This window comes from Archocentrus centrarchus, chromosome 15 (assembly GCF_007364275.1).
Source record: "Archocentrus centrarchus isolate MPI-CPG fArcCen1 chromosome 15, fArcCen1, whole genome shotgun sequence".
Taxonomy (NCBI): Eukaryota; Metazoa; Chordata; class Actinopteri; order Cichliformes; family Cichlidae; genus Archocentrus; species Archocentrus centrarchus.
This window is the reverse complement of record NC_044360.1, coordinates 3,289,764-3,310,539: the sequence shown is the minus strand read 5'-3', so window position 1 is coordinate 3,310,539 and position 20,776 is coordinate 3,289,764. Positions and strand designations below refer to the sequence as shown.

At 41.9% G+C, this 20,776-nt stretch overlaps 1 protein-coding gene across 1 annotated transcript in view; it reads left to right on the top strand.

Moving 5' to 3' along the window:
* The window catches only part of itsn1 (intersectin 1 (SH3 domain protein)), a 51,831-nt gene that overhangs the window by 2,797 nt on the left and 28,258 nt on the right, over positions 1-20,776 (top strand). Inside the window, 14 exon segments of the mRNA XM_030747753.1 lie at positions 11,566-11,625; positions 13,408-13,500; positions 16,666-16,729; positions 16,962-17,103; positions 17,105-17,123; positions 17,608-17,644; positions 17,646-17,794; positions 18,048-18,126; positions 18,393-18,493; positions 18,593-18,656; positions 18,748-18,885; positions 19,738-19,829; positions 20,170-20,309; positions 20,539-20,661. Coding sequence (XP_030603613.1) covers positions 11,598-11,625; positions 13,408-13,500; positions 16,666-16,729; positions 16,962-17,103; positions 17,105-17,123; positions 17,608-17,644; positions 17,646-17,794; positions 18,048-18,126; positions 18,393-18,493; positions 18,593-18,656; positions 18,748-18,885; positions 19,738-19,829; positions 20,170-20,309; positions 20,539-20,661 — 1,269 coding nt within the window. The 5' untranslated portion in view covers positions 11,566-11,597.

The window sequence follows — 20,776 nt, the reverse complement described above, 5'->3', positions numbered from 1 at the left end:
GAACCTGCTCTCATCTGTGAAAAGCACAGGGTGCCAGTGGTGGGTCTGCCAATCCTGGTATCCTATGGCAAATGCCAGTTGGGCTCCACGGTGCCGGGCAGTCAGCACAGGGCCCACTAGAGGACGTTGGGCCCTCAGGCCACCCTCATGAAGTCTGTTCCTGATTGTTTGGTCAAAGAGTTTCACACCAGTGTCTGCTGGAGGTCATTTTGTAGGGCTCGGCAGTGCTCATCCAGGGTTCTAGCCAGAAAAAATTCACAGACCAGCAGTACTGGAGGATTGGACAACTGGGGTGGGGGTGGCAGAGTTCCCGGGCAACCGCTTACTAGTGCTAATAGCTGAAACGGATTAACAACCCCCTCTGCTACTTAACTGTATTACTATTATATTATTGTATATTATATTATATCTCTGGGATTGTTCCATCTTATCTGTGTATATGCATAAATCATAATCGTAAAGCCTTTGTTTTCACAATAATTTATAAATGTTTGTCCCTTGCATCAGAACAGGATTAGGAATGCCTCTTTTTCTTGGAACAGTCTACAAAAGTAGCTGAAATTGTCAGAACTGGTTGCTCAGTGTTAAAGTATCAAGAAAACGGTGCTCTTTGTCTTGAACTTGCATTAAAAATCATTTGAATTTGAACCTTTCTGTTCTAGAAGTGTGATTGCATATAATCTGGACTTTTAGAGCCCTTTACATGGTTATATCAAGGATATAATACAGTTTATTCATTTAGTATAAAGCCAGTCATAAGTGCCATACAATTTGACAAAGAATACGGTTTGATAGTGCAACAAGGACAGACACAGGAAGTCCTTGCAGTAAGTGGATAACTGCAACTCAACACATTGTCTGGAAGAAATTCCTCTGTTATCTTGTTTCAGTACCTTCATTTCAGCCCTGCACGCTTCACTGCACTTTATACTCTGTGTATATTAAGCTATTTTAGTGGTTTAGTAAGTAGGTTGCATTTAGTAATCCATTTTTATTCTATTTTATTACTTTTGAGTTTCTTGAGCTATATTTATTTACACAATAATGGTTTTGTATTTTAGTTCGCTTCTTATTTGACATTTTGTTTTTGTTTTTAATTTAGGTTTTTTAAACCTTATTTATCTGTTTTAAATTCTGTTTAACTGAGCATTTTTACCTGAGCATTTCTACTTTCTTGTTTTGTCATATGTTGTTTTTTTTAAGCTAGTCTTATTTTATTAATGGTTTTGTTTACTGTTTTGGCTGCTGTTACATGGGAATTTCTCAGTTTTGTGGTAAATAAGATATCTTATTCAATCTTCATATCAGGGTCAAAAGGCCAGTTTGTTCTTAAAGCCCCTACACAGCCATCATGGTGGATGTTGTCAGTGATATTGCCTTCTTAGAGCAACATGTTCCTTAACAACAATAAGGCGGGTGTGCAGTATGTATGCACATGTATGTATAACAGCATGATGCTGTTAGCCATCACTGCATTGCATTGTATTTGTTGTTCAAAGAGTTTTTCTTTTTTACATTTAAAGAATAACCGATAAGCAGCAGCACTAACATTAGTCTCTGGGGATAAAAAGTAACTGGGCTGCTTGGAGTGCATCTTGAGTCACAAGTGGGCAGTGTGGAGAAAATCGTGGTGTATTACCTGCTGTATGACTGATAAAAGTTGGTCTTGACTTCAGTTTTTAGATTTTGCAGCAGCACTAATCAGGGGTGTTGTACTCACAGAGAAAGTGGGACACATTGTCGAGGGCCCCAGTGGCAGGAGAGGCCCTTACACTCTTGGAATTAATTTTTTTGTTTGTTTTAATGTTTTATTTCTATGTAATTAATACCATAATTAAATAACCTGAATAAATTGGTTGGGTGACTGAATTTTGATTCCAAAGAATAGTGGAGCCTCTCTGATGCCTCTTTCACCCCTTACACATGATGCAGTCAGACTGCCTTCACAGCACAGCTAATTTATTCTAGTTAGGCAACTGCTAATGCAGACTGCAAGTCACGCGTTTCTCCAAGAAAGTGAACTCTGGTTGTCAAGAAACAAAGAGAGGCAGAAAGGAGAGGGAGAGAATGCAAACTGGGGGATTTCCTCTGTTAAGGTATTTCTTTCAAAAGAAAGGTGAACAGGTTAAGAATGGCTTAGTTATCAGCAGTTGCTAAAGACAGTGAGCAAGTGTGTCAGATGTGACTCTATATCTATTACGTTTACCCAGCACAACTTAATTCAGAACAGCGGGAGAGTGAAGAAGCAGCAGGTCCAAATGATGTGACACAAGCTGAGCTCATATAGTGGCAACTAACGTTATTCAAAGCAGCCATTTATATCGATAACAGCTTCAGCTGAAAGCCGAGCACTGTTTAAACTGTTGGACCAGCAGTTCTCACCCAGTGTGCCATGAGGTAATCAGGGCATTTTAATGGAAGCGCGTTTGAGGCTCATGAAGTATAATTTAAAAATACCACAATGATGCTGCTACTTAACTATAAAAAAAGTTTGTAGATAGTTACTTATATGAGAGTGGATGCATTTATTTACCTTTTGCTAGTTCTAATGGAACACCATCAGGCAGCACCTCTGTGCAAACATTTTCATGTAGTACTAAACCACCCAGTATATCCTCAAAACCATCAGACCGCCGTGTAAATGAGGACAGAGTGTGGTTATAAAAAAGTGTTACAAAACTAATATTGCAAAATGTAGCAAATTATGCAAATTCAAGGTTGATACTCCAAGCAAAATTCATGTGATCATAGAGTAATTGTAGACTACAGTGTGTTGAGAACTGTGGGTTGAAATGTGAGGCCATTTAGATATGTGCAGACCTATGGAGGTATCATAGATTTTCATTAAATGTGGTATAGCAACAGTTCACTACTGGCTACCCTAATGACCACTGCAGATTGTTGTCCAGTTGTCAGCTCAATTATTTGTTTTAATTAAAAAAAATCTAAATACGCATGAGAGAGATGGATCAAGAAGTATGTATAGGGCCCACAGTTCTGTGCTATGCCCCTAGTACTAACATTAGCTAGCTGTGGAGGATTGCAAGCATGTTGTTGCAGAGGGATGTGAAGCCTTGGGGGTGATGGGATAGGGATGATGTGTGAGGAGCTGATGGAGACACTGCTGTGGTAATCTTGTGTTTGCGCTGAGTGGGTGTGGGTACTGCCACCTATCAAGCCTCACTACTTGGCAGCAGCGTGATTAAAAAAAAAAAAATGTGGCAGAGCATGTCGTAGACAGATGCAGAGCTTCGGGTCAGTGTGTCACAGGGTGTGCTCAGAGCGGGTGTGTTTTTCATGTGTGAGTGAGAAGAGGAGGAAGGAGGAGGGTGGGACTCGGTGTGTGTGTGTGTGTGTGTGTGTGTGTGTGTGTGTGTGTGTGTGTGTGTGTGTGTGCGCACGTGCGCGCCTGTGTCTGTTAGATAAAATGCATGTTATTTATGTGCGGGGGAGTATGTAGAGTGTGAGCGCTCATGTGAAGAGGCTGCAGATATTCATGTCAGTGTTATCACTGTTAATCCATCTGACAGGATGCAACAACAAAATCAACAAAAGTCATGTTCTTAAAGTCAGGGTTCAGTCTTATTTAATAACCTTTTTGTTGTCTTTCTTCTCTTTATACGATCATGTTTTTGTTTCCAGTTAATTTGTTGATTCTTTAGCCTAAAAAAAGAATAATGCCCAGTGAAATTATTAATTCTTAGTAGGGTTGGGCAGGATGTGGCCACCATCGCCATGGTTTTTTTCCTGCATAAATAAGGTCCACCAAAGTGGAATTTCCTTTTAGGTGTAAATTCCATTTTTGCTTATGTGTCCAAAAATATTAACTTTTTGCATAGATTTCTGTTAATGAAGTTATAGAAGTCATGCTTAGGTGCACAGTCGTGCTCCAAACACCCCTTTTGAGCTATCAGAAGCCTCTGGTCACACAAAGTCGAATCACATCACATTCTGCAGTGACATTAAAAGGAGAAAACAAAGAAAACGTCACATACTACTTGCTAATAATAATAATAATAATGTCTTGATTAGTAATACAACAGTGTATTAGGTGTCAGTATTGGCTGATATCTGGGCTTTGCTGACTGATGTCGGTCAGTATGGTGAGATTTTACAGTTACTGTGTGGTTAATGTTGTCTGTCATGTCAACTTTGCAGCCACTAAATGTTCAAAGATGGTGTAAAGAAAAGCATTATCATCATCTGTGATGTGCCCTTTTACATTTTTAGCTCCTCCCGGTAGTGTGTGTGTTTGTTTTCTACGACAACTGCTGATTGGCTGGTGTGAATAAGTTCTATAATTCGGATTGGATGATTGGATCGACAGCGGCCTCTTATCCTCCAGCTGGCAGCCACCTCGCCCTCTCCTTGTCTCTTCTACACCCAACAGCCAGCCAGCTGCTAGTAGCTCTAAATCCTTAGTGAACTGTGTGACTGTATTTGTGTTTCTGTCGATCACTGCGAGCCGTGTGCTTTGTAAATAGTTTTGTAAATAGAAAACTGTGAATATTTACCCACTGTATTATTCACTGCTGCAGTAAGTAGGAGTGAGACGCAGTTTTTTTTTTCTCTTGTTTATTGGTTAGGAGCCTGGGTTAGAGAATTGTCTTTTGTTTGCCTTTTATTTGTCGGTTAGGAAAGAGTAGGGAACATTAGAAACTTTTGGCATTGCTCACATCCAAAGCAAATAAACTTTAGTTTAGAAACCACTAAACTTTAGCTTTAGTGGTTTCTGTGTTACTGGCCCTTTCTTAGGAGTGCTTGGAGGTGGGAGTCGCACATTATGTTATGTCCAGGTTACCCCTTGGCCAAGGACGTCACAGCATTGACATAATATAGTCAAGAATGATCTGGTCTGCTGCTGATGTAAGCGGACACATGTCAGATGAAACAGTGGGTCTGCCCCATTGTTAAATTCTTGGATTTGACTGAATTGTATTCCAGCATAAGAAATGATCATAGCACATGATGAATGTCCTTTTTTTAATCACCATGATTATACTGAGTGTAAATGTAATGAAAGCATCAAATTTACTGTTATTGCCTCAATAATAACAACAGAGGGTCATTTCTTGGATAAAGTTGATTCATTTCATGTTTTCTATGTCGATTGCAGTGTCAGGAGTTATGTTAACTGCAGTGTTCATGAGGAACTTTTTTCACTTCCCTGATCAACAACAACATGTTCACTTTAAGATAGAAATAGGCAAGATCACTTGAGGGGAACTGGAAACTATAAGCATGAATTGCAGCACTTCTTCCTCTAAGGCACTGTACAGTTCAGAGGATGTCCACAGTGATAAGAATATTGAAGTGGATGGAGCATCAGTGATGCAGGAGGCTCAGCAGGAAAATGAGGGGGAGGGACAACGAGAAGCCATTAGAGTGTGTGTGTGTGTGTGTGTGGGGGGGGGGGGGGGGGGGGGGGGGGGTTGAGAGGCTTTAAACAGTCATCTGCCACAAACATGATAACAGGACTCCAGTTACATCCAGTGCTCTAATTATGGAGACTAATCTCCACAATTACAATGTATAAACACGGGTAAACAGAGCATTAAACCCTTAACTGCACATGATAAATATGACAAAAGAATAGATGCAACTAAGGGCTTCAAATGAACTTTTGTTCATACCTGTAACATGTTATTGTTTAAATAAATTTGTGCCTGCTTTAGTTGTACAGTTCTGCTAAGGCAAGGTCCCACTGAGCCTGTGCGGGCTGACAAGTGTAGCTGGACGACGTGGCCTGAAGATCATATGACAAGACATTGCTGTTGAATATCTGTCTCCCCACACTTTAATTTGAATTTGATTTAGTCTGCGTATGTTTGCCTGAATGCAAATCCTGCCACTTCAGCTGATGGCTTAGTGGACAAATATTTTATCCTGATTTCACTCTCATTTTATTCTGAAAGGCTAGAGTAGGGATGGGCATTTCAAGCAAAAAAAGCTATTTGCTTTTCACTGGGAGCTGTTTGACTATTCTTCAAAGAGTGCCCTCTTGAATTTATATAGTTGTGCAAGACTTGTGTTTTGCTAGCTTACCTGGCAGTGTGGGCACTGGACTTTCATTTGTTTATCAGACCTTTATGAGTATAGATCTGTCTTTGGTGGTATCTCCTTTAGCATCTTATCTGTGGCTGTCAACACGACAGAACGTCCACTGGATGGTTTTGCAAAGTGTTAAAATTGTAGTGAAGTATGAATACTCAAACCTTTAATAAAAGCATTGCAGGAGTGGAAATGGAGACATCTAAAGTATTCTATTCTACAGCTAAACAAGTTGTTTGAATCATAAATATCAAAAAATGGATTTGTTCTGCGCAGTGCAAAAAGACTTCCGTCCTTGTCTTTCACATTAAAAGTCTCGACATAAACACTCTGTACTCTGCAATCATAGAGCGAACTTTTGCTGATAGTAAATGAGGAAATGTCTTAAAGTAGTTGCATCATAACAGTTTACACAAAAACAAAAATAACAATTTGCAGTTTTTGTTAAAGATGGGATCAAAAGTTTGATGGCTGCAGTAAACTTTTTCAGGCTCAGGATGTTGTGGGGCTGACTGGTTAACATGCCGCTACTTGCGTGGAATTCCAGGACAGTGCCTCTGGATGTGCAGACTGGAGCGGCATCCCCACTTTTTAAGGAGGAGAACCAGAGGGTGTGTCTTATTATTATTTATTATTATGTCTTATTATTTAACACTGGAACTGCTCTTAGTAGTAGTAGTAGTCTGCATGTGTTTTGTGGTGTTGGAAAAGACATTTGACCATGTCCCTTAGGACGTCCTGTTGGATGCTTCAGGAGTACGGGGTATCTGGCCCATTGTATGAAACATTCATCCCTGTGCAGTCACAATGAGAGTTTGATTCATATTTTTGGCAGTAAGTAAGACCTGTTCGTGGTGGGAGTCTGAATCTGTCAGGGCTGCCCTTTGTAACAGATTCTGCTTAAAACTGTTGGACAGAATCTCTTGGTACGGCAACTTTCACCTTGATGCCTCAGGATCATGTCTTTGTTTTGGGGGGTGTGGGGGGGTGGGGGGGGTGGTAGGAGGATGAGGATTGGCTTCATCAGGTGGTGACCTGATCTTGGCCTGGGTTGGTTTGCAGCCAAGTGTGAAGTGCCAGGAATGAGAATTAGCACCTCTCCGTCTGAGGTGGTTGTCAGCCAGAAAAGGGTGGTTTGGCCACTCTGGCTCGGGGAGGAGTTGCTGCCCAAGTAGAGGAGTTTTAAGTACCTTGGGGTAAGTGAGGGAGAGTGGAGCTGGAGATTGGCTGACCGGTGGTTTGCTGTACCACTCTGTTGTGGTAAAGAGAGAGCTTTTCGTAAAAGCGAAGCTGTTGATTTATCTGTTTATCTACGTTCGTGCTCTCACCTATAGGCAAGAACTGTGGGTAATAATCAAAAAATTTGATTGGGATACAAGTCGCGGAAATGAGCTTCCTCCAAAGGGTGGGAGCTCTTCCTTAGAAACAGGGTGAGGAGCTTGGCCATTTGGGAGGGGTCAGAGTAGAGCCACGACTGCTCCACATCGAAAAGAGCCAATTGAGGTGGTTCGGGCATCTGACCAGATACTCCTGGGTGAGGTGTTTTGGGTATGCCCCCTGGGAGGAGGCCCTGGTGCAGAACCGGGACATGCTGGACAGATTATGGGTCTCAGATGGCTTCTGAACATTTTGGTGTCCCACCAGAAGAGCTGGAGAAGGTGGCTGGGAAATGGAGGTCTGAGTGTCTCTGCTTAGACTGCTGCCACTGTGACTCAGACTTGAATAATAATAAATATAATTAAATGCCTTTCATTACTATTGGAATATTCAAAACTGTTTGTTCTGATCTTCCAGGAAGTGTGCCCACTCAGTGCTACTCTTCCTTTGCCAGGGTCATCAATTTACAAACTAAGTTACATCTCCAAGATGCTTAGTGAGTTGAATGATAGCTGTCCTAAATATGTCACAACCAGTCATGCTTCAGCTAAGTTCATGATGAGCAAGAATGTTTGGACAGTGCTGCTGTTATTATTTTTCCTCCAGTGTTACAATGGGTGTAATCCTTCTTACTGGTGTAAAACTGGTTCTTATAAGCAAAACACAATTTGTTTCATAAGCAGCTAAATTGTTGTGAAGACTTCATGCAACTTGACTTCTCACTCGCTAGATTTTGGTAAAAAATAATTTAGTAGTTAAAAAACCTGCACTCTGCTACAGTTTTCATCCTTGGTAAATGCCACCAGCTGTTGAGTATGTCCTCTAAACTCTTGTTTTACAATCATTTTCTGTAGTCAGTTTAGTCTGAGTAACAGGCTTCATGTCGATGGCCAGAAGTGTAATCACTCCTTCCTGTGGTGGTTGTTTAAACCGGCAAAAAATGTTTGCAGTCTCTCAGCGCTTCAATGTTCTTTAATGTAATATTCAGCCGCATGAAAGACGTGTGTGCGTATCTGTGCATGTGTGCGTGTGTATGTGTATGTGTGCAGGGTGGGCTTTGTTCCTCTGACCTACTTAAGCTGTTACTTTGTCCTCCTACTCTGATGATAATTGGGCACACACACACACACTCCACAGCAAACCCTTCATAGGCCGAAGACAGACTCATACTAAAGAAACAGTCTTATTGAGCAGCATCAGAACAGTTTTGGGAAAGCACTTTCGTATTGAGTTTTCTGATCTGAGCACTGTAGAGTGAATTTCATCTGTATTAAACTGTTTTGATTGCAGATATCTGAGAACTTCATGAAATAAAATTTGGCTTTGTGTGGCCGATACCTCTAGGACTAGATAGAAAAGTTCTCTTTGTGATTTGGACTCTGTAACAGGAGTCTTCCCATCATGGGAACTTGTTTGTATATACATGGGCAAAAAAAAAAAAAAAAAGAGGTCAACAACCCACTCATCCACCCGTCCCAATTCTTTCTGTTGCGATGTATGTCACATTGTTGTTGTTGGGTTGTCTGTTAGCCACAATACAGGGGGGGGAGGCAGGTCTGGATCTGATTAACATACCTCTGCTAATGCAGACAAATATGAGTTGTTGATTGCGAGGGAGGAGAGCGCTGGTCATTTTTAACTTTTTAAATTGGTGGAGAACTATGCGTTATTTAGTTTTATTTATTCACTTTAAAAAATGTGGAGCTTCTAATTCTAAAAAAATGTTGCTGGTGTCTTTACTTGGCTGTAAGAAATATTGACTATTAAGACAGGAGCTTATCCCAGACCACTCTTCAGTTTTCAAGTTATGACTTAAGACTAAAAAACACTACTTTAAATGTTTGAAACATTTGTTTGGATTGCGATGGCTTATTTGTGATGGTAGTAAGGCAGAGGGTTCACGTGTGTGCGTGCAAAAAATGTACCACACTTTCCTAAATAATACCTTACATACTTTGTAACAACAAATAATGCAAAGTAAGTAGCTGCCTCTCCAGTAAATACCTTGTCCCATTGATGAACTCCCAACTCCACCATCTTTGGACTGCAGCTGGTGATAACGGTGTCTGTTCTGTTCTTCAGCCTCAGTGAGCTACAGCATAAAGCACCAGTTTTCCACCTGCCGTGGATTCTGGTTTAGAGTGTACCTTCAGTGGGACTTCCAGAGCAGAAAAAGCACAAGGACAGCAATGCCAGATGCAGTCCAAAGTGTTGGAGTTTGATCGACTACCACAAAAACAACCTGGCCTGCTTGACTGCAAGGGATTCAAAGAAGGACCAGAACTAGCTGTAGCAGTGACTGAACTTTGAAAATAAGAGCGAGGGGATTGTCCAGAGGTAAATCACATTGTCATCTTGGAGGGACGAAAAATTGAATTAAATTACAAAATACACTTAGGTGGCTATCACTGTATTTCAGAGGCCTGTTCAAGTAATGTCTTATCTGTGGGAAACGCAGCAGAGGCTACAGAAACATTTTGGTGAAGTCCTCCAAAGAAACGGGTGCTTAGCCCGCCGTGTCTTGGGTTGGAAAATTCAGCTTGAACATGAAAGGAAATGACAAGGATAAAGTGTAGAAACATGGATGAGAAGCCACAGAGAATGGCTGCAGTGGAGAGTTTTCATTCTTACTAACACTGTGTTTCACTTCACTACAAAGATGTTCTTCGTCATATGATTTCTGTCTTCTTGTTTATCAGGGCTAAGCTTAAAGGACCAACAGTGCTAACACCATTTGTTTTTTTTTTAACACATTTTTGACACTAAAAATGGACTAGTTCTTATATAGCGCTTTTCTACTCAGTATGAGCACTCAAAGCGCTTATACAACCTGTTTGCATTCACCCATGCACTCCCATTCATACAAGCACTTCCATTTTTATGAAGCTAAGTGCTTTTAATTACCTAACATTCACACGCATTCATACTCCGACAGAACGGTCGGAGAGCAACTTGGGGTTAAGTATCTTGCCCAAGGATACATTGGCATGTAGCCCGGAGTAGCCAGGATTCGAACCGCTGACCTTCCGATCAGTAGGTGACCTGCTCTACCTACTGAGCTACAGCCACCCCTACACTAACCCCTGCTGACAGTACACAGCTATAGCATGTAGATGTGAGTCTGCAGTACCATGGTGGGTATTTTTATGTGCGGGTTCTTGTGGTGTTTTCACTTATGCAAACATTATCTACTTCTAGAAATAACGAGTTAAAATAATTTTACTTAATGTTGCTTTGCTTCAGTGTGGGTAAACCCAAGTATGAGATCTGGAGGGACAATAGAAGCTTGATGAAAATAGCAACACACTCAAATTAGAAACTTTACTGGAGTCCATTTTACGGTGTCTTTATAACTTAGGGTGAACAGTTTTTCAGAAGTTCAGAGGAAAAAATGTGTTGCCGTCACTTCGGCGTTAATCTGTATTCAGATCTATATCATCACCAAAGTCTGGCCTCAGAATGAGTGTGATCCACTCTGCTCTAACGACATTTACTCCAGTAAACAACCTCCAGACGTCTTGCACATTTAAGTCAGTATTAAAAGCAGAGGAGCTGTGGGTGGTAGACGTTAGTCTTATAAAACTTATGGAGACACACATGAAATTCAGTTTTCCTTAATATCCTTTTACTTTTTTTTTTTTATTTTTAAAAAAAGTTGAACTAGGTCTTAATTGCATTCATAATGGTCTTTAAAAGTCTTAAATTGTTCTTGCCCTGCACAAAGAAAAGTTTGCAGCCCTGCTGACATGCACAAGCATGGGTAATGCAGGTAAAGACTGCAGTCTGCCCAAAAGTTAGGAAACCGTAAGCCTGTGAGGATCAGTGGGATGGAGACCCAAAAGAAAGACAGCAGAGAGGAATATAACTCCAGACTGGACTGGAATGCCGCCTTCCCCCTCACTGACTTTGTCCACTGTGTCAGCACTTTTGGCTGTTGACCAGACATTATTTGGTCCTTTTAAACATCTTGCTGGGTTTGCTGACCTCGCAGACAGAGACTGGCTCCTTCACAATAAAAGCATTTTTATAGTTGTTCAGGGAAATGGTGTTAATGTGAGCTGGTTTTGTTCAATTTCTGTTGAGGTGGTCAGATAAAATCTTCATCTGTTTTTTTTTTTTTTTAATGTGTTGTTTCAGGTGTTGTGTAGCTGCAGAAGACTGAGTGAACCATGGCACAGTTCCCAACCACATTCACAGGTCAGTATTTATGTGTGACTGAAAGTATAGTGAGAGTTGATGTCTCCTTTTAAGAGCTGCTGGCTAAGAGAGGAGCAAATGGCAACGTTGAGAGTTCATTAGAAGACACACCGCGCTATAGTATAGTCATGCAAATGTACGAGTGGATGTAGCAACTAAATTGTAAAAAACTGTTGGCAGCGAGACAGATCAGAACAACTAACAGATGGAGACAAAGGCAGACTGAGTGAAATGGTTAAAAAGCACACAGATTTGTGTGAGATTTGTCAGACTGTAGACAGACTGTAAGCTGTTACCCAGAACATATTGCATGCTTGCCTCTGCTGACGGAGGACCAGCCACTCGAGTTTGTTTTTTTATCAGCGGGACGTGATGGAAAAACTCTCCCTGCAGCTGGAAGCGCCTGGAACCTGAATGAAAGGATTGCATCATAGTATAGTAACAATATAAGTATGTAGTATCAGACAGGTGTAGGCCAAAATATCATTTGTACAGTTTTTGCAAAAATATGAGAATTTAAAGCAGATTTGCAGTAGCTGTTTGTACGTTATTTTTGTATTTATTTTGAAACATTTTGACAGAAGCGTCCAACACAAAAGACAGGTGACAAGTGTCATTTTAGTCAGCTGTTTCTGAGAAATAACCTTCCTTCAGCAGCAGTTTCTCTTCCATTTTTAAAGGAGTCAGAATAACTCACTGAACATGTAAGCCCCTGCCCTTCCTCATTCAAGTAAATGGATGAAGTGTGACGCAAAAGTAGTACAGTTTACAGAAAGAATGACCCCAAAATGAGAAATATGCAAAGTGTATGTGAGGAAAATGTATTTATATGGTAGGAAGTATGTTTGTTTTATTTAATTGTATAAATGTAAAATTACATACGTACCATGCGTATATTTGTATATATGCATGGTCTGCTGTTTCAAAGAAAAAGTAGAGGTATTGTCACAGCGTTGGCGTCTACACCGTCGGGTCCACAAAATCTTTAACGTCAAAGCCACACCTGTGAGTCAAGGTGCAGCGCAGTAACAGTTTAATAGACCAGGCAGCATTAGCTGGTATCAGAGCGCCGGGGAAGGAAAGAGAAGCGGCAGCAGGAGCAGACACCAGATTGGAAGTTAAATTAACAGTTACGTCCTCTGCAGTTTGCCCGTCTCTGCTGCTTCACTCAACAACATAACACCACCTGTGTGGGTCTCTGTGTGACTTGCTGGGTTTGTCGTTTGTTCCTGCAGTTTGTAACTTTCTGCAGCGGTAGAAACATGAGTGCCGTTAGCAGTGGTTATTTTACTTTAGTGAGCCGTGGAGTGTGCAGATAAGCTGTGGCTGCACCATAGTAGCAGCTGAAAGGCTGTAGGAAGAAGAACGCCAAAGAAAGTGCAAAGTGAGCATTTAACTGTAACTGTGCTGGCACTGGATTGTGTGATTAGCATATATTTTTGTACATTTTTCAGTATCACAGTTAACACCAGCACATCATGCTGCAACATCCCTTTATAGCTCAGCATAGATCTTGAAGGCTGGGTTTGTAACACCTACATTATTTCTGTCAGCTATCGATTATATTCACGTTAATCATTCACTCTGCTGACGCTCTTTTTAAAACTTAATGGGAATTTTATAACAGGAAGTGAAACTCATGACTAACACATTCTTCTCGTGCCTTCTTTTTCTCCCTGTCTGTGTCTGACTTTTTCTTGGCCTTTGGGGTTGTAACTGACTGTGTGTGTGTGTGTGTGTGTGTGTGTCTTTTTTTTTTTTTGCTTCTCATGGGTGTGTTAGGTCCAGATGTGTTTCTGATCTCTGTGGATGAGAGAGCCAAACATGATCAGCAGTTTCATAGCCTCTCTCCGACTGCTGGTGGTTTTATCACAGGTAACACACTCTCTCTCCCTCATGTGCTCTCTCTCTCACTCACTCACTTCCTGATAAACTGGACTTTATCAGGAAGGAAACATCATAAATTACAGCCAGTTAATTTAATTTTATAGTGAATTAATACAGTGTGCCTCACAAATGATTACATACTTGTGTCACATGTGAGCATAGGTGTGTGTGTCTGTTCCCTAACACCTCCTAGATGCATTAATCAATCTGGATGAAACTTGCTGTATAAACTGCTGAGGGCACCAGAATTATCAACTATAATATATATAGCATTTGGGAATTGTTTTATAACACTCAAATCCTTCCAAATTATATATACTACTTGTAGTAGCCGATCTTAAAATGAATGGTGATGTTACATGCTGAAGGAATTTTAAATAATAAGAGTGTGTGTATTGCTGTTGCTGTTTAAGCCTTTAGGTTTCTGCGCGTTCGTTTCATCGAACAGTAATGGACACAAAACAAACAGGAATAAGGAGTCCAATTATTAAATTTAATAAAGCCATTTTAAACAGTTTACAGATTAATCTGGTTCAGAGTTGTCGTAGCTGTCTGATGCAGTCAGTGCAGCTTCACACAAGTCTGACACGGCTCTCTATCTTAGTTCAACTTTTATACACAGACTTAGACACAGTTACACAGTTATTGAAATATGCAAGCATGTAGCAGCTTATCAGTTCCTTCTTCTGTGCCCTTCACTGTCGCCTGTTAACGACCTCATCTGGGTCCTGTAGACACAAAACATCAGACCAAAACACACATTCTTTTCCAGTACATCATCGGCATGTGATTTTGTTGTCTCTCTACTATGCAGTCTTATTTCTGTCTCCTGTACAGAGTTATTTCAACACTTTCACCTTGTTGTGAAGATTAATGCTGCAATATGCAACTTGATGCTGTATTTCTATTTGAATTGTTATATTTATGGTATGTCTAGTGTGCAGCTTATTTACACTCCTTCCTTCAATGCTAAACAATTTTTAGTGCAGTGGCACTTTGGGGTCACTGGTGTGTGTTATCATGTATGTCTGTAAATAAACGTTGATCAAACAGTGACATTACCGTATTTTTCGGACTATACGTCGCTCCGGAGTATAGGTCGCACCAGCCAAAAAATGCATAATAAAGAAGAAAAAAAACATATATAGGTCGCACTGGACTATAAGTCGCACTTTTTGGGGGGGGGGGGGGGGGGGGGGGGGGGGGGGGGATTCAGAAATTCCATCTTGAACGGCAATTTAAAATAATAATGGATTAAAGAACAGGACGAACACGGTTACGCCTACGTTATGCTAACGTAACACATTCAGCTAAATGACGCACAACGAACACGTGTTCGGTATGTTAACGTAACATTAAGTTATTCAGATAACCATAGCATAAAGAACATACTAACAAGTTAACCAAACCATCAATCCATTGAATTCTTCATCCTCGGTGTCACTTCTAAACAATTCCGTACACTCCGTAGACGAAGCGCCGCTTCCTCTTCTGTGTCGCGTTAGTCAGACTCGTCGTCAGCTGCAGTTCCAATTATTCCAGCCTTTCTGAATCCCAACAGGATGGTTTGTCACTGAAGCCCATGTTTTCTTGATCCATCCAATGACTTCCAGGAAAGTTGGGTGGCGCATTCTCCCAGTTGCCGTTAAGCTGTGCTCTCCGTCCATCATCCACTGCGCCCACAGGTTACGCAAGACTGCCTTAAAGCTGCAGTTCACGGAGATGTCAAGTGGCTGGAGTATTTTGGTTCATGTGTTATAAATGTCACATATACGTCGCTCCGGAGTATAGGTCGCACCCCCAGCCAAACTATGAAAAAAAGTGCGACTTATACTCCGGAAAATACGGTAATAGCGATTACTTACCTGGCAAAAACTCCCCCAAGGTGGGTTTTTACTAGTTGAATAACAAATACAAACATTTATTGTAATGTAGGATGTAATGTATAATATTGAGAATACTCAGCAATGATGAGGTAAAAGCTCGGGCTACAGACTGCTTTAAATGCTCAGTATCAGGCAGTTTTTTTTTCTTTTGGCTCTGTATGATGTCATTGCGAACAAAAGCCTCCCCCTGCTGCTCCAGTACTGTATGTGAGGTGCGGCCAATCAGAAGACAGCTGACTTATGGTGGCCTGTGCCAAAAGCAACATCACAACTGCTGGCGCGCAGTGATGTAGTCCATTTGGTGTCCTTTTGGCCTGTCATGCAAGACCGGACATACAAGTTTTGCGGGTTGCTCCGTCTCTGCGTGCGTTTTAGTGATGTGATAATGCAGGAGTACAGAGACCCCCCCCCCCCAATCAGACTGATGGAAATTGTTGCAGCAGCTGAAAAAATTGAAACTTCTGCAGAAAATCTCCAGAGTCACTTTGTTTCCTGTTACACGGACTTGTCTTCCTATTCCAGGATATGTGCTGATGTGATGATTTTAGGTGTCATGCGTCAGGCATGAGAATAAATGGGCACATGGCTGTACTGACATCAGTTCTCGGGAACAGTAACCAAACCGCCGAGCTTAACCGCGGCATTAAAGGGAGTAGGAAAAGAGCTTGTTTCAGACAGGATGAACTGAGAGGCCAGAGGAGATGAAGAATAGTGGGACAGACTTACTCTTGTTTGACCCTTACACATTGTGTTGCTGCTTAATTAACACTTTAATTAAACACTGCCTACGCATCTTATTACTGTTTATCTAGAGGTTCTAATCTACATGTGGTTTTGGTAATCGAGTAATGTCTGCAGACAGTTTCCGACCTGCTGGTGTTGGACCACTTGATCTGTTCTCCACATTGTTGCCTTCGGGATCTTTGATCTTAGCTTTTGTCACTGTTTAACACCTACATACCAGTCACACCCCACCCACTGATCACTGCCCCCTGCTTTCTCTAGTGTATCTGCATAAATGTGATAGCTTACCGGTGACTCGGGGTTGGCTTATCTTCACAGACCCACCCCCTGGGGTTGGAAAACAGGACACTGAGTGAAAGTCGCAGTTTCTATTGTACATCGTACGTTATCCTGTACTGATTCAGACGAACTTCAGTATGGTTTGACTAACATTTTGTGATTTAGTTGACATCCGAATTAAGATTTGAGGTCATTTTCTTTAGATTCTCTGGGCTCTGCACTGATCTCACATCTTGTCTGTCAGGTGACCAGGCGAGGAACTTTTTTCTTCAATCAGGGCTGCCCCCGCCCGTCCTCGCCCAAATATGGTGAGTCACACAGCCAGGTCATTAGCCAGCTCTTTCATTTCAATGTTTTAAAATTTGCATTTCAAAGAAGTTACAGAATATTGTGTCACAAAATATTTATATATCAGTGTTTTTTTAAGCCACATCAGAATTTCCTGTGTGTGTATGTGTGTGTGTGTGTGTGTGTGTGTGTGTGTGTGTGTGTGTGTGTGTGTGTGTGTGTGTGTGTGTGTGTGTGTGTGTGTACCTGCAGGGCTCTGGCTGATATGAACAGTGACGGAAGAATGGATATCCATGAGTTCTCAATCGCCATGAAGCTCATCAAACTGAAACTCCAGGGTCACCCTCTGCCCCCAGCACTTCCTCCCAGTATGAAACAACACCCGCTGCCTTTACCCCCCACAGACTGGTTTTGGTAAGACTGAACTAATGGCTTATGGACCATTCAGTGGATATAAGTGTGTACCTCCCACCCGTTACCTTTAGTATATTTATTGAATTTATTTAGAAACTGAAGGAGTCACGTCTACAGTATGGTATTGAAGTGTAGGTAAAAACTGGAGTCAGGACAGTTGGTGGGTCACCTTTTCATTGGTGTTTCTTTGTGTCCTGTTGGTCTTGAGAAATAATTTGATGATAAGTCACTTTGTCTGCCAAAGGTTTTATAGATCTTGTTCGCTCTGTCGTCTCTATATTTGGCCTGTTGTACCGTCATCGCAGATCAGTAAAGTTATGATGCATGCAGAGTATAAAGAAATGGTCCTGTGTCCTTCACTGTGTGCATGCTTTCCATTTTTTTGGTATAAATATATAAGAGCAAATTCAGTTTCTGACACTCTTCGTCTGAAAAGAAAATGTTCCAGTGATCACGTCTTCTCTGTATGTCTGTTTTTGCACAGGCATGCCCCCCATGGCGCCCATCGCAACTCCTCTTCCAGCCGTGCCCCCCGCTCCCCCTGCCTCCTCTTCCCGTTGGGGTTTCGCCCCCGCTCGTCTCGTCCGCGCCGCCTCCTCTTCCGCAGCCCCTTGCCAACGGAGCTCCTCCCACAGGCATGATGCAGCCCATCTCAGGCTTCTCCCACCCAGGTAACAGCGGAGAGCATTGTCTTCACATCTTTGTGGTGTGTTGCATCTCTAAGCTCATATTTACACATAACATGTTTAATATATTTACACTTCAGACATTCACACGCTCTTTTATCCCTGCATGAATGCTTTACTGAGTCACAGGTCACTGCTTTGTTTTTAAGTTGCAGTCCTTCACCAAGTTTGTGCTCACGTTGATGCTGAGTGTGTGACTGCAGTCTCACTAAAATGAACTCCCCTCTGTCTCCCTCAGCTCCCTCTGTCAACAAGTCCTCTTCATTTAACCGGTCCAGTACCAAGTTGCAGAAGGGCTCATCCTTTGATGCTGCTGGGTAGGTCAAATGATCCAATATGTCCACACCTTACTGAACTCTGTGAATTTGTTAATATTCATGTAAAAGTAGGTTGTGCTCCACTCCAAGAGAATCACAGCAGAATTTAGATCCATTAGGGTCGGATGATCGGACAAATATACTGGCTACAGCGACTGGTCAGCCGACCCCATTGTGCATCCTGCATTGTATGTAATTATTTTCTTTCATTAAGAGATTTCATTGGTTCCTCATTTTTTCCTTTTATTCTGTGATCGTCCTCCCAGTGCTCAGCCCCCCTCTGATTGGGCAGTTCCTCAGTCCTCCAGGCTGAAGTACAGACAGCTTTTTAACTCCCACGACAAGATGATGAGTGGACACCTCACTGGTACTCTCACACATCCTAACATGCTATTGCTTATGATTTATATTCCTGTGATGTTTGTGCATGCATAAATGTGCATGTCTTTGTGTGTCTGTGGTTCAGGTCCCCAGGCTCGCACAATCCTGATGCAGTCCAGTCTTCCTCAAACCCAGCTTGCCACGATATGGTGAGTACATTGGAATTTAACCATCTATATCTAAATAAAAAACCAGCAGTCCTTTAAATGTGACTCTTCCTTTCATTTTTTTCCCCTTCAGGAATTTATCAGACATTGACCAGGATGGAAAGCTGACGGCTGAGGAGTTTATCTTGGCTATGCACCTCATAGATATGGCTATGTCAGGGTTACCGCTGCCCCCAGTGTTACCTCCAGAATACCTCCCACCATCATTCAGGTAAATGCTGAACTAAACACTAGGGATGTTATTTTAACGAGAGAAAAAACATCAGATTAATAAACTGAGCACAGTCCCAGAGGTTAAACATTGGCCATGCTAGTTTGCATGGGTATGTAAGAACTACTCCTTGATAATCAAATCATATTGTAGATGCTGCTGTGCGGCACTCTGTGCTGTGCATAATGTTGCACACATATGAGCTCATAAGAAACATTAGAACACCAGCAACACCTCTTTCCAAGCATATCATGAAGGCAGATGAATTTCCTCCCTCAGCCCTTAAAGTTTGCTTTTAAAATTTCCAAATATGTGCGACTTGTATGTAATCTCCCGTGTGAACTGTAAACAACCTAAAAGTGTCCCGCATGCGCAGTAGAGGACGCAATAATGTCACAATAACGTGGCGAGCGTGCTCAGTGTTTGCGGAAGTAAACACCAATCAGGACGCTTGTCGATTGTCAGTGACGCGCAGGTCGGATGAATGCGACCCGGCCGTACAGACGCAGGTCACATTTGAAAAGATCGGATACGTATCGGATTTAGGACCACATATCCAAGTGGCCTGGGTCGCATTTGTAAAAATCGGATCTGTGTTGTTCAGACTGGCATGAAAAGATCGGATACAGGTCACATGAGGGCAAAAAAATTGGATTTGGGTCCCTTCAGGCTGCAGTGTGAACGTAGCCATAGTTTCAGCTGACTTGTTACACTCTAAATGCAAAATAGTTGTCATGTGTTATTGTTAATACTGTATCAGTTATTTCATATGATGAACATAACGCAGGTGTGTAGAGCAGCATTAAAGGTTTCGGGATCTGACCTCTCGTTGTGTGTCACTGTGTGTGAAAGGCGTGTGCGCAGTGACAGCGTTCAGTCGGACCAGAAGAGCGTCCAGGAGGAGATGGAGGAGGAGACAGAGAGCCTGGAGAAGAAACTACCAGGTGACTGTAAATGGTGTTAAAGCTGAAGTTTAGACATCAGTCTTCTTTTTAGGCTGGACTTTAACTTTGCAGCTAAGTTAATTTCTGCAGCCTTCAGTAATTTTGTAATAAACAAATACTAAGCAGCATCTGTCTTTCAGTTCAGAAGCACTTACCTAAACATCCCTTAGTTTAGTGTTCATGATGCTGACAGACCCCCGCTCTGCTTTCCAAACACTTATACCTTCTGTTCTGTTTTCTAGCTTCTTCCCCTCACATAAAGTGGTTCTGGCAGTTTAAGTTAATTTGCAAACCATCTATTATAGCCTGTTTTATAAATGTGCTCCTTGTTTCAATGCAGTGACATTTGAGGATAAGAAGAGGGAGAACTTTGAGCGAGGGAATCTGGAGTTGGAGAAAAGACGTCAGGCTCTGCAGGAGCAGCAGAGGAAAGAGCAGGAGAGGCTGGCTGCGCTGGAGAGGGAGGAACAGGAGAGAAAGGTGCTGCTTCGACTGTGCACTCAATATTTGAATTGCTCATAGTTCATGGCGTCTTTATAAGGCCGTAAAATAAACAGTGCTTTCACAGGGCTGGCTGCAATCTCACGTGTCAGTAAATTATTTAATTTCACTGTTGAAACTCTGAGGATATGAAAATGCATCAGGGTGACACGCAACAAATAACAGTTTGTTTGTTCTGTCAGCTCATTTTTTATCGTTTGTGCTTCAGGAGCGCGAGCGTCTGGAGCACGAGAGGAGACGCCAACAGGAACTAGAAAAACAACTGGAGAAACAGAGAGAGCTGGAGAGACAGAGAGAAGAGGAGAGGCGCAAAGAGATAGAGAGGAGAGAGGTATGAAGGAGAGAGAGGGAACATGATTACCACATATCTGCATTTTAATTGAAGAGCCAAAGCTAGGCTGAAGCTTAACTGCTGCAGACTTGTAATTACATCTCCTGCAGACTAG